This window comes from Malus domestica, chromosome 09 (genome assembly GCF_042453785.1).
Source record: "Malus domestica chromosome 09, GDT2T_hap1".
NCBI classification, from domain to species: domain Eukaryota; kingdom Viridiplantae; phylum Streptophyta; class Magnoliopsida; order Rosales; family Rosaceae; genus Malus; species Malus domestica.
Genome location: NC_091669.1, coordinates 34,231,853 through 34,243,421, shown reverse-complemented (window position 1 = coordinate 34,243,421; position 11,569 = coordinate 34,231,853). Strand labels below are relative to the sequence as shown.

The 11,569-nt window shown below is 36.0% G+C and overlaps 2 protein-coding genes across 9 annotated transcripts; one reads left to right on the top strand and one right to left on the bottom strand.

Annotated features, from left to right (window-relative positions):
* Nucleotides 1-2,747: 2,747 nt before the first annotated feature.
* Nucleotides 2,748-6,809, top strand: LOC103444252 (phytoene synthase 2, chloroplastic). 8 transcript variants are annotated; one of them, XM_029108658.2, is made up of 8 exons: nt 2,751-3,229; nt 3,410-3,524; nt 3,649-4,185; nt 4,322-4,372; nt 5,063-5,235; nt 5,556-5,791; nt 6,147-6,339; nt 6,497-6,809. In XM_029108658.2, exons 3-8 carry the CDS (start codon nt 3,741-3,743, stop codon nt 6,680-6,682), a joined length of 1,284 nt encoding a protein of 427 aa, XP_028964491.2. In that variant the 5' UTR covers nt 2,751-3,229; nt 3,410-3,524; nt 3,649-3,740; the 3' UTR covers nt 6,683-6,809. The 8 variants fall into 8 exon arrangements, with proteins under 8 accessions (XP_008381401.3, XP_028964491.2, XP_008381399.3 ...); XM_008383177.3 differs by having other exon boundaries at nt 3,608-4,185; XM_029108657.2 differs by having other exon boundaries at nt 3,400-3,524.
* A 2,248-nt stretch (nt 6,810-9,057) lies between these two features.
* On the bottom strand, nt 9,058-9,933 carry LOC139187922 (putative F-box protein At3g23260). Its single transcript, XM_070804545.1, has one exon. The coding sequence runs from the start codon at nt 9,931-9,933 to the stop codon at nt 9,058-9,060; it is 876 nt and encodes a 291-aa protein (XP_070660646.1).
* Between the last annotated feature and the right edge of the window lie 1,636 nt (nt 9,934-11,569).

Below are 11,569 nucleotides of genomic sequence, written 5' to 3'. Positions count from 1 at the left end.
GACAAATTTCCGACTCATATTTCACATGATTGGTTCTGAGTTCGATTTTTTATGTGTGTAAATTACACGATGGTGACAAGAAAAAGGTTCAAATGCCTTTGCGATTCCTCTCAACTTCTGAAAATATGAACTGCTTTGACTTCTCAACCGGTTGATTCTCTTTTAAGAAAAATAACACATAAATTAGGCACACCTCCACATGGTTGTACGACTAGTTAGCTAACATGAGATCAAATGCATGGTTATGGATGTAACTCGGTACTAGTACTACGATCTTAGACGGAGTATAAATCAAATTATTATGACTGATTATACGACTAATCACATCTCATCCGATAAGCGTAAATATATGATTGTATTAGGGAAAAAATAGCATGATGACGAATTATTGGTGGTACATACAACAATAGAAGGCCAGAGAAAGTGCAAAAGGACTACGTGTCCAAATACCTGACATTCGAATCCTCAACCGAAACTTGTGGACAATGGGCCCCCAACACCAAAGCTATGTCAGTCCTTTCCGACGCAATTTTGCACTCCATGTCCAATACAAATACGCAAACACTAAAAAGCAAAACGACAATCGCACTCACATCCCCACCCTCACACTTTTTGTCTTTGAATATTAAGAATTTTAACGAAAAATCTTCGATCTTGTTCATTTTAACGAAAAATCATATTTTTTTACATTAAAAAGTCAATTTTAGTACTATTTACTTTACTTTTTATTTTGTTCTTATCGTTAAAACTCAAAGTTTTCAAGTATTTTTTTTATTAATTTTCCTTTGGAATATTTAGTTGGGCAAATAATAAACGACAATCACCCAACCAGATGACTTCACACCCACAATGCTACAGTACGCCACACCATCACTCGCACTTTCTCGCTTAATTTTTTTTGAGAGGTGTTCTCTTGCAAATAGTGCATAATCTCAGTCGCGTTGCGCGCTTGATTAGAAATTTGTCACGTGTTCACGAATTGGTCCAATAGTCGCTATGCATGTGGCATCACTATTTACATGAGTGTATTTTTTTTTTTTCGTTGTTGTTGTGTTCGGAACATATTATGTGGTGTTATCATTCACTTAGATTTTAACAAATATATTTATTTTAATTATATTTTAAAATAAAATATATGAGTCATGGTTGTTTACTCAATTATAAAATGTGAAACAAAAACATAGCACCGCCATAGAAACACCTCGTGAAGGGTTTTTGGTAAAAAATATCTCCTAGTTTTATAGCAATTTTTCACTGTACTTAAAATATAGTTACGTAATGTCTTATTCTTCCGTATGGCGTATAAGATGTGAATTAGAACGTGAAATGTATCAACTTTGTCGTACACTCGTATCGATACGGGAAATGTTATGATACCTAACTTGGATTCATTTACACACAACTTTTTCCTCTCCCCTAATCAAGTGAAAGGATTCAATTGCATGCTCAGCATTTGCCACGTGGACTATCCCACCCATCACCTTTCTGTTGTTTGGCATTTGATAAGGTTATCCTCCAGTGATTGGGCGGCTTTTCCGCGTTGTCATCCTTATTGGATTGCCATTTTCTTGCTTTCTGGATAAAGTGCTGACTCTTACTCTCGGGTCTCTTGTCCGGGTACGGGTTCGGACCTTTTTATAACTCACCGACTTTTCAAAGTTATAAATTATTAACTTGGTCCACCTATTTCGAATTAAAACAGTGTCATATGCAACCGACATGCCATTTTTATACTTTAAAATCTCTCACCTCATATTTCCATCAACTTCTCTCACTTTCTTTATTTTGTCTTTATTTTTCTATAAAAAAAAATTAATATAAGATGTTGACTTGACTTAATATAACCGTTCAAATAAGAGAAGAGGTAATGGGAGGGAAAAAAAAAGGGGAAGAGAATCCTAATAGAAGGAAAAAAAAGAGGGAAGAGAATCCTACTCCTAAAAACAAAACATGTCTCTAAATTGTGATCATAACTTTGCATAGAAAACAAAGGAAAACTAATGAAAAGTTAAAAAAAAAAAACTTTAGTTTTAATGTAAAATAACAAATAAAGGTCTAATGAATAATACCAGGAAAAGGTAAAAATGTGGTTTTTGTTAAAACTCCCTAGAAACAAAACTTATGAAGGTAATATGTTAAATTTTGAAATCACTAATTGCAATAACAATATATCATACAATATTGTTATTAAATGTGAAGAATTAGAGAACTTAGAGATGGAGGAAGTAATGAGAATTCAGTCACTTATTTTAGGTGTTTGTAAATGTGAAGAATTCAGTTTTCTTTTATTTATTTTAAAGAGCACTAGTTGGTGGCTTGACACGACAGTTTTTTTTAAGGATGCACGTATTTCAGCATACCCTCGATCAATATCGTGTGATTCATCAAAGCCAACAATCAAGTGTTGCAAAGTAGATGTAGAGAACTATTTAGTTGTTGCAAAGTATTTGATTATCGAGTGTTTTGATCTACATATGTTAGTAAATGCAGAGAATTCATATATTAAAACATTCCATAGATACTTAAAAAAAATGTGCTACTATGTCCACGCATTTGTTTCATTAAACGGACTTATCTAAATGTTCATGATAAATGCCTATGAGGTGGTTGGAAAAATATATCAAGCAGACGGACCTAGCAGCACTCTAAAAAATAAAATAAAATAAAAAATCCAAGTCAACCCGAACTTGCAAACGGGTCGAGTTGAAATTGAAGGAAACTTAAAAGGGATGAAACATTTGCAGCATTTTATTTCATGCCCTATCTTATGACGAAAGGTCGCAACTTGCTTACCAAAAAAAAAAAAAAAAAACAAACAAACAAACCAAATCCAAAAAACCAAGATTTGAGGGAGTGCACAAGAAACAAATGAATCAGCCAAATCTCAGTTTTAGGGTTAAAAATATATAAACAAAAATTAGAAAACCAGAAGAAAATACATTTTTGTAGGAAATTGGAAAACAGAGAAACAAGTTAAGAACCAAACGCATTGTAGTTAGAGAGAGAATCTAGAGAGAGAGAGAGAGAGAGTCTGGAAGAGTGGAGAGGTGAGGTGTCGGGTTATGGAGGAAAACGTCTTAATGGCCGTTGTTAGTTTGTATTTTTTTAGGGGAAGATGGTGACCCTTTGAACTTGGTTTTTTGGAAGATGCTGATGCTGCTTTTTCTTTAAGTAGACAGTGGAAGTGGGTCTCTAAGCAAAAGCAGCATCCTACAAACCCAACAAACAGGTAGAGAACCCGTAGTTCTACTTCCCCTCTTTGATGCTACAAAAGTGGGCACAGTTTTTGCTTACAAATATTTGTTTCAGGCATTTAGTGATTATCTGCTTGTCAAGTTGTTGACCATTTTAGTTTCAATTTATGTTTGTTGTTGTTGTTAATGCTTTTTTATTTACAAGTGAAACAAAGATCGAGTTACAGGAGTTGAGTGGCGAAGTTTGAGTTTTAAGGGAGAAAGTGAGATTAAAATCGAGTTAGAGGGATTCGGGAGCCGAATAAAAAAGCCTTTGTTTTTCTGTTTTGGGTAAGTGAGGAATCAAGTAGTTAGAGTTTGTTCGGCTGTTTTTTTTCTCCATTTTTGTGGGCTTATACTTCGCTTTCAAACAGGATGATGAAACTGAATGAAATGAGTTTTTGTGTGAATTAAGGTTTGAGAAAGAAGTGTAAGACGACAAGGCATATCTGGCTAGAGTTTGTTTGGTTGGTGGGCTGAGGTTGGTGTTTTCAAGTTGAAACAAACATGTCTGTGGCATTAGTTTGGTTTGTTTCCCCCAACACCGAGGTGTTCAAATTCTATGGGATTTTAGATTCATCGAGGTTTGTTTTGGGGAATCAAAGTTCGATTAGAGCAAAGATGGGTGGGAAACAGGATTGGAAATCTTGCTCTCTCTGCACAGATGTGAAGTATTCATCAGTAGGAGGGTCTGGTTTAGGGAGTGAAGCCAAATTTCCAGTTTCATTAAGCATGGTGGCCAACCCGCTTGGAGAATCAGCTGTCTCGTCGGAACAGAAGGTGTATGACGTGGTGCTGAAGCAGGCATCCCTGGTTAAGAAGCAGTTGAGGTCTAATGGATATCTTGATGTGAAGCCGGATATTCTTCTTCCCGGGAATCTGAGCTTGTTGAGTAAAGCTTATGATCGATGTGGAGAAGTATGTGCAGAGTATGCCAAGACTTTTTACCTCGGTTGGTCCTCTCTTGCATAATTTTTATTTTGGCTGTTTAAAGGCATATTGGTTGAACTTTGCAGCTAAAGTAGTGGTCTAACTGCAATTACTAATCTTTTGGAGTCACCTAATTCTTATTCTTTTTCACTTTTCAGGTACTCTGCTTATGACGCCCGAAAGAAGAAGGGCCATCTGGGCAATATATGGTGAGTGACTATAACTGTTATTCTGATACTTTGGACTGAATCCTAAATGAAGCGTTTATTCCTTTTGGTAGCAAAAGTACATTCCATATATTTGGTAGGTTACCTTTAGCAGAGAGCGAAACTGTGAGATCATAAAAGTAATACTTGTCCACTGAATCTGTGTTTACGAAGAATGATTTGATTGTCTTCAACTTGTCCGAATTCAAATTCAATTTAAGGACAAGAGGTCTTGAAAATTCATCATCTTCTAAATATTGAAGACCAGCCTTCACATGTCCTATCTGAATGAACCAAAGTGAGAACATGTATTGTTCGTCTTTTCTCCTTAAATGATTAATTTTCTTGCGAGTTGTGAACTCCTGCATCGCTACAAAAATTTCTTCTCAAACTTCGAAAACACCATGCACTACCATCAATGTGAAGCGAAGTTAATGTACATCCTTTCTGTGAAGAGAGAGGGACAGAAAAGAGATTGAGAGGAGAAATAGGAGGAGTAGAAATTGTACTGCAGCGTATATTATACTGATTATTTGCTTGAGTAGCATATGACAGAGGTGGTCAGGAGATTAGTCCTTTCTGTTCTTCTCAGATAATACATTTTCTGTGAAACATATATTTTCCATGGATGCTTACTCTTCACTTCAGCACAAGTGACAAAACATATTGCCTTATGATCTCTTGCACATATAGTGTGGTGCAGGAGGACGGATGAGCTTGTTGATGGGCCTAATGCTTCACACATAACACCCACAGCTTTAGATAGGTGGGAATTGAGATTGGACGATCTGTTCCAAGGTCGTCCATTTGATATGCTTGATGCTGCTTTGTCAGATACGGTCACCAAATTTCCGGTTGACATTCAGGTTAGAATTACTGCTCAAAGATTTTATAAGGTCAAAAGGCCTAAGTTTTTTTGCTTTCATCTTTAAAGACTTAGTTTTTGCATGTGTGATACTAATTTTGTCTTTTTATCTTTCTTCTTTTGAAACTGTATCTTGAAATGTGAAAAGGAACTTAGAAACATTTGAGTTGAATACGTATCCATTTTCATCCACCGAAAAGTTCCCTTTCCAATTTGATTGATAGTTAAATCAAAACAACGGGAAAGCTTGTGAATTTAATTGAAGGCTTTGCTTTTTGAGTAACTTCTGAGTTCTGACTCCACCTTGTGCTCTTTCTGTAGCCGTTCAAAGATATGATAGAAGGAATGAGAATGGACCTCAGGAAGTCAAGATACCAAAACTTCGATGAACTATATCTTTACTGCTATTATGTTGCCGGAACTGTTGGATTAATGAGTGTTCCAGTTATGGGCATTTCACCTGAATCGCAAGCAACAACGGAGAGTGTATATAATGCTGCCTTGGCATTAGGGATTGCGAATCAGCTAACAAACATACTCCGTGATGTTGGGGAGGAGTAAGTATACAACATTAACGATTTATAACTGAACATTTTAGTCATGTTAGCAACATTGTTGAAACAAAAGTGCCCAAAGCTATAGAGTATGCTGGTATATTCAATTGAAGATAGCTCTGACAAAGTCTGATATTTTAGCTGCTTGCTTTCGAAAGTCACATAAGACTGCAAGACACAATTCTCTAACTTTAGTTGAATTAGAGCGAGAGAAGAGACAGAGATGCAATTGGAATCTTATAACAGACTTCATTCTCTCACTCTCTCTTGATCTCTTACTCTCGATATTAGTACTAGGAGCAATCACTTTCATGAATGTTGTAGTTTGTATCCCACTGACAAACATTCTCTTGAGCAGTGCAAGGAGAGGAAGAATTTATTTACCCCAAGATGAGCTTGAAGAAGCAGGGCTCTCCGACGCTGATATATATGCTGGAAAGGTCACAGACAAATGGAGGAGTTTCATGAAGGATCAAATTAAGAGGGCAAGGATGTTCTTCGACGAGGCAGAGAAGGGAGTGACAGAGTTGAGTGAAGCCAGCAGATGGCCGGTAAGCCTCGCAAGTTTAGTAAATATGAAACAAAAACTGACAAAGATATGAGATCCTACTTGGTTCTAGTTAATCTTTCACGAAAAATTATTGTGTCTATCCGATCAACCGTCCAAATTTTTCTAAAACATCTGATCAAAACATTAAACCGTTGCAGGTATTGGCGTCCCTACTCCTGTATCGCCAAATATTGGACGAGATAGAAGCTAACGATTACAACAACTTCACAAGAAGGGCTTATGTAAGCAAAGCTAAGAAACTACTTGCCTTGCCTATTGCGTATACTAAATCGATAATTCGCCCCTCAAGAACCTCTCCAGAGCTTAGAAAATACAATCTTTGACAACAAAATGCTGGAGTTGCCTATATATGCATAGAGATTGAAAAGCATAATTTGTATATTATAAATTCTATTGTTGCAGCCTGTATTTATAAAACTGAAGGGTTATATTTATTCCAGTTCAAAGCTATGCACCCATTGTTGTTTGGTGTTAAATTAACATGTTGACGACCCCTTCAAAGGGGGAAACTCTTGTTTTTGCCTAGAGGACCACGTCATGTGTATGCCCATACAATCAAGTGGATCTTTCTGAAAGGAGGCCCGTGATGGACCAAACACTCTCTTTGGTTGTGTGTTTGTAACTCGTGTCGAAAGATAAAAAAATGTGGATAAAAGGTCCAAAAAAAAAAAAAAAAACCAAACCAAAAAGGAAGGATAAAAAAATAGTAAAATACCAACAACGGAGAAAAATTGAATTAAAAGGGCCAATAAGGTGTGGGTAGGTAAATGGGAACTGTACTGTTTTAAAGGTTGGAAGAGAAGTGCAGGATCAACACAAAACCCCGAAAGGAATTGATGAACTAAAATATAAACACGCGCTAAAGAATCATAGAAACAAAAACCCAGAGAAAAACCCAACCATGAGAGAAAACGAGACTCTAACTCCATAGCCAAACTAAGGTGGGATGTGGTTCAAATTCGTTTTTGGTGAGAATCGAACGTAAGACATCTCAATTGCAAATGAATAGAAATATTACTAAATCGTAGTACTAAGTGTTTGTTGCTACTCAATGTTGGTCTTTCATCAATTGGATGTTCCAAAAGCTTTTGATCATGGAGATAAAATAATGCATAATACATGTTACATCCACTTGAAATGTCATTAGAACAATATCCCTTCTATGGTTTGAGGTAGGCTTCTCAAAATTGGTTTTTTGTTTTTACTTTCCCAAGGCCATTCACGATACGAATTATTTCATCTAACTCCGAATCCGACACCTCATTTTTTTACCTGACAATGTTATTTTGTTAGGTTTTTGGTTCATGTTGGACAATATTTATTTTGACAGATATTGCTAATAGTAATGAAAACTTTAAGCTTATAATTCTTTTTTTATTTTTATTATAAACGATATGTCTACTCTAAATACTTCAGTAAGGAGAGGGAGAGGGATATAGTTGGAACTTTAGACAAAGTGAAGTCAAAGAGAAAGATGACCGTATATACTAAGGCAATTTACGAATTGCTTAAGCTTATAAATATTACACTTAATACTATGATTTAGTGGTATTCCCCTTCACTTGTAAATGAAAGGTCTTATGATTCTCGCTAAAGGCGGATTTGAACAACATTATTATTAGCTCATTGTGAGGCTAAGTTTACCCTCTCCCACTTAATGGTTTGTTAAAAAAAATAAAAAATATTACACCTAACAGTATCACATATATATCGTTTTTTTTTTCGGGTTAACACTATCGCATATATTTCCAAAGTTGGATGATGGTTACATAAGGATTTTGTACTGTTTATAAAGAAAAAAGGATTTTGTACTATGTTTAATTACTACTACCTTCTCTTTGGTTGTTTGAATTTGTTCCCTATTTAAAAAGAAAAATAAAAATAAAAATAAAAAAATAAAAAAATTCTGATTGGAACTTTGTGTAATAATTCTGTTCCTCTCCACGTTGCATCATCTCTTACTTTGGGTATTTTACTTTTCTCTCTTTAATGAAGTTTGAATAAGCCCTCATTGTGAAGGTGTATATCAGTCACCAACATAAACTCAGGGACGATTTTGAAGCACAACTATGGTTAATTAGTGAGTTTTTAATACTCCTTTTAGCCTCACACACTCCTATATATGAGTGAAAAAAATGGAAAGTATTCGATTTGGAGTATAGATTGCTAAAATGGAATGCGTAAATTGCAAGACAAAAATAGTCATAAGTACCATTTCTTTTAGTGTATCAGCAGAAAATTTCATTTTTATTAAAATATTCGAGTCGATTACACAGCACCAAACCAACCGTACATTTTGCTAAAGGTTCACGATGTTGGAACCAGAAACTTGCAAAGAATTACTGTAATGCAAAGTTCGAAAGCTTACATAAAACCAGGGAGAATTCTTAATAAATGGAAAGCAATTATCATGGCTATTAAATAGCCTTACACTTGAACAGAAATAAAAGCAACTGCCCACGATTTTACAGGTCCTATAATCGTGGTAAAGACTACGTCAAAACATGAAAATGCAGCTTGTCCCTCAAGTATAGGGATTATTGGACTCCTACGTGATTAACAACCCTAAAAACTAAGAACCCTAGCAGTAAACCCTATCAGTTAACGGCTAGAAAACTCAACAACTTCAACACACGATAATCTAAAAAGATATACATGCACATATAATGTAACTCAGGATCAAAGTCAAAATTAAACTTCAGTTGAGTAAGGTTAGACTCTCAGTATAGATATCAACATAGGCTAAGTACTCGCAATTCAACCCGATTCCAGTAACCCTAATTTGGATAGACTCGGGATCAAATAAAACCAATTGTGGGTGATCTGGACTGTCGCCTTTTATAGCCAAATGAAGTCTGCCATTTGCTTCCATCCCTAATGGCCACGCTAGTTTAGAGTATGGAAAAATAATTGTCTGCATCATTTTCCAAGTATCCACTTCCAAAACGCTTATGTCACAGTACAAGCCAAGCCTGTCTGTTCTTACTTGGAACAAGGAGATTGAGTTCTCAACCACTTGAATGCCGACGTCAGTGGGCACTTCGACCGTTGTCTCAGGAAGCAGAATCTTTTGAAAAACCTCGTTGCCGAGATCAAAAGTAAGGATGGAAGGGCTATGTTGAGATGGCTCCTTTGTGATCCAATAGACAACTCCGTTCAGGAAAACGCACGCAGATTGCAAAAAATTGACATCATTTGAAACAGGAGGCACCGCGGTAATTGTCCTCCAACAATTCAGTCTAAGATTGTAAACCTCAATCACAAAGATACTTTTGTTGCATAGAAACCTCGCAACCCTCGCAACCCTATAGTCGTCAACCTCACCATGAAACCCAAACCCTAGATGAACGAAAACAGTTGTATGTTGAAGGCTTTTGGGAAGTTTTTTCAATTTTCTGATTGATGGGCTCCATAGATGTTCCGGACTTTCCAAGGTCATCAATGCAGAATTAGAGATGCAAAATAATCCATTGCACGAACTGTGAACAACGAAACCAAAATCATGACCAGGAAGCTCAAAATCCAAACGCTTGGAAAATGTTTCAGCATCAAAGAGTGACAAGCAATTGCTCATGTCAGTGTGGATGAGTAGATAATCACAAGAATTTTGCACAACATTCCTTTTAAGATGGGCGTTTATGAAACAAGGCTGATAATTAAATTGTTCCAAGATCTATAAATGCCTCTGAACCGCAAAAGAGATTTCACGCGTAATCTTGCAAGGATGTCAAACAAGATTTCTTCCGTTAAACTAGTTCTCATCAACAACGGTTGAGCATCTCTTCTATGCCCTTTTACATTCTTACGGGTCGACATGATGAAAACTCAAATGAATAATTAAAGAATCCAAATGAACAATTCCAAGATTACAATTCTGGATATCGTAAGCAAAAACCCAGCTCACGAGTGCGCAACATAAACAGATAGATATCCAAGATGTAGAAGCATACCTGATTAATTATTCCAATATTTGAACCCAAACAAATGCGTGAATCAAAGCTCCCTAAAACCATTCCTTAGCTTCATGTCAAATTTGCTGCAAATCAAAGAGAATGGTCGTCTTTTGTATAGGGTTTTTGTTCTCAGAGCCAATGGGGTTTGTTGTTCCAATGGTGATGGTCGCTTCGGCTGCATCTAGAGTTTTTTTTTATTATATAGAGTTTCAGATCTTAGGGTTTACTTTTCCTTATATACCCTGGGAGTGCAGTAGCTAGCTGCTGTTTTTTACTTGCTTACTTGCTTCTTTCACTGTGTCCGTACTTGTAATTTTTTAAAAAGAAAAATTATTACCATCAGAGAGGTAAAAAACTAATATTTCTTTTAGTGAAAAGCTCCATGTCTGAGCTCAGTGTAAGAGAAAAATGTTGAAGTGATTCTATGGAGACAAATCTGTGCAAGGAGGAGATTTCCTTGGTGGGGTAAGAGTTCTAAAAGGAAGCATTTAAAGAGAAGGGAATGGTGAAATTGTAAAATAGTTGTTTAATGGTTTTTTCTTTTTCTTTTTTGTGAATGATATTAATGGGAAGGAGATTTAAACTTGGAACCTAAATAATTTAAAAATACCAGCTAAAAAGCTAAACCAACGGGCTCTTAATTTTTCATAGTTATGACAATTTTTGAAAATCATTTTTAGAAAACATTACAAAACATGCACGTACGTGAACCAGGATGGCAAAGAAACGTGTTGATGGTGATGGTGATGAGTCATGTGTAATTATTTTTGGGTTTTTTTATTCACACCCCATAATTAAATTTTCTCCCTACAATTCCAACTTTACCCTTCTTTTTGTTGAATTCACCCCACCTCCCAATAGGGGTGGGTTGGAAAAACCGAAAACCGAAAAAAAACGGGACCGAAAACTGAACCGAGATCGAAAAAAACCGAACCGAAAAAAAAAACGAACCGAAGCTGTCAAACAGAACCGAACCGAATTTGGTTGGTTCGGTTTCGGTTTTTGAGGTCCAAAAACCAAACCGGACCGAACCAAACCGATATATGAAAATCATATACAAATACCTTAAAACCTGGTGGCTTGAGGATTCGAACCCCTGTCCTCTAAGTTCGGATAGTTGTTTCATACCAACTTGCTGTTGGCTTTGTGTTGCTATAATTGTACAACTAATTTATTTATAGGTATTCTAATCTTTAGGCTTTATAAAATTTCTAAAGTTTACAAACCCTAGCTGACTTCCATTTTAGTTTTCACTTT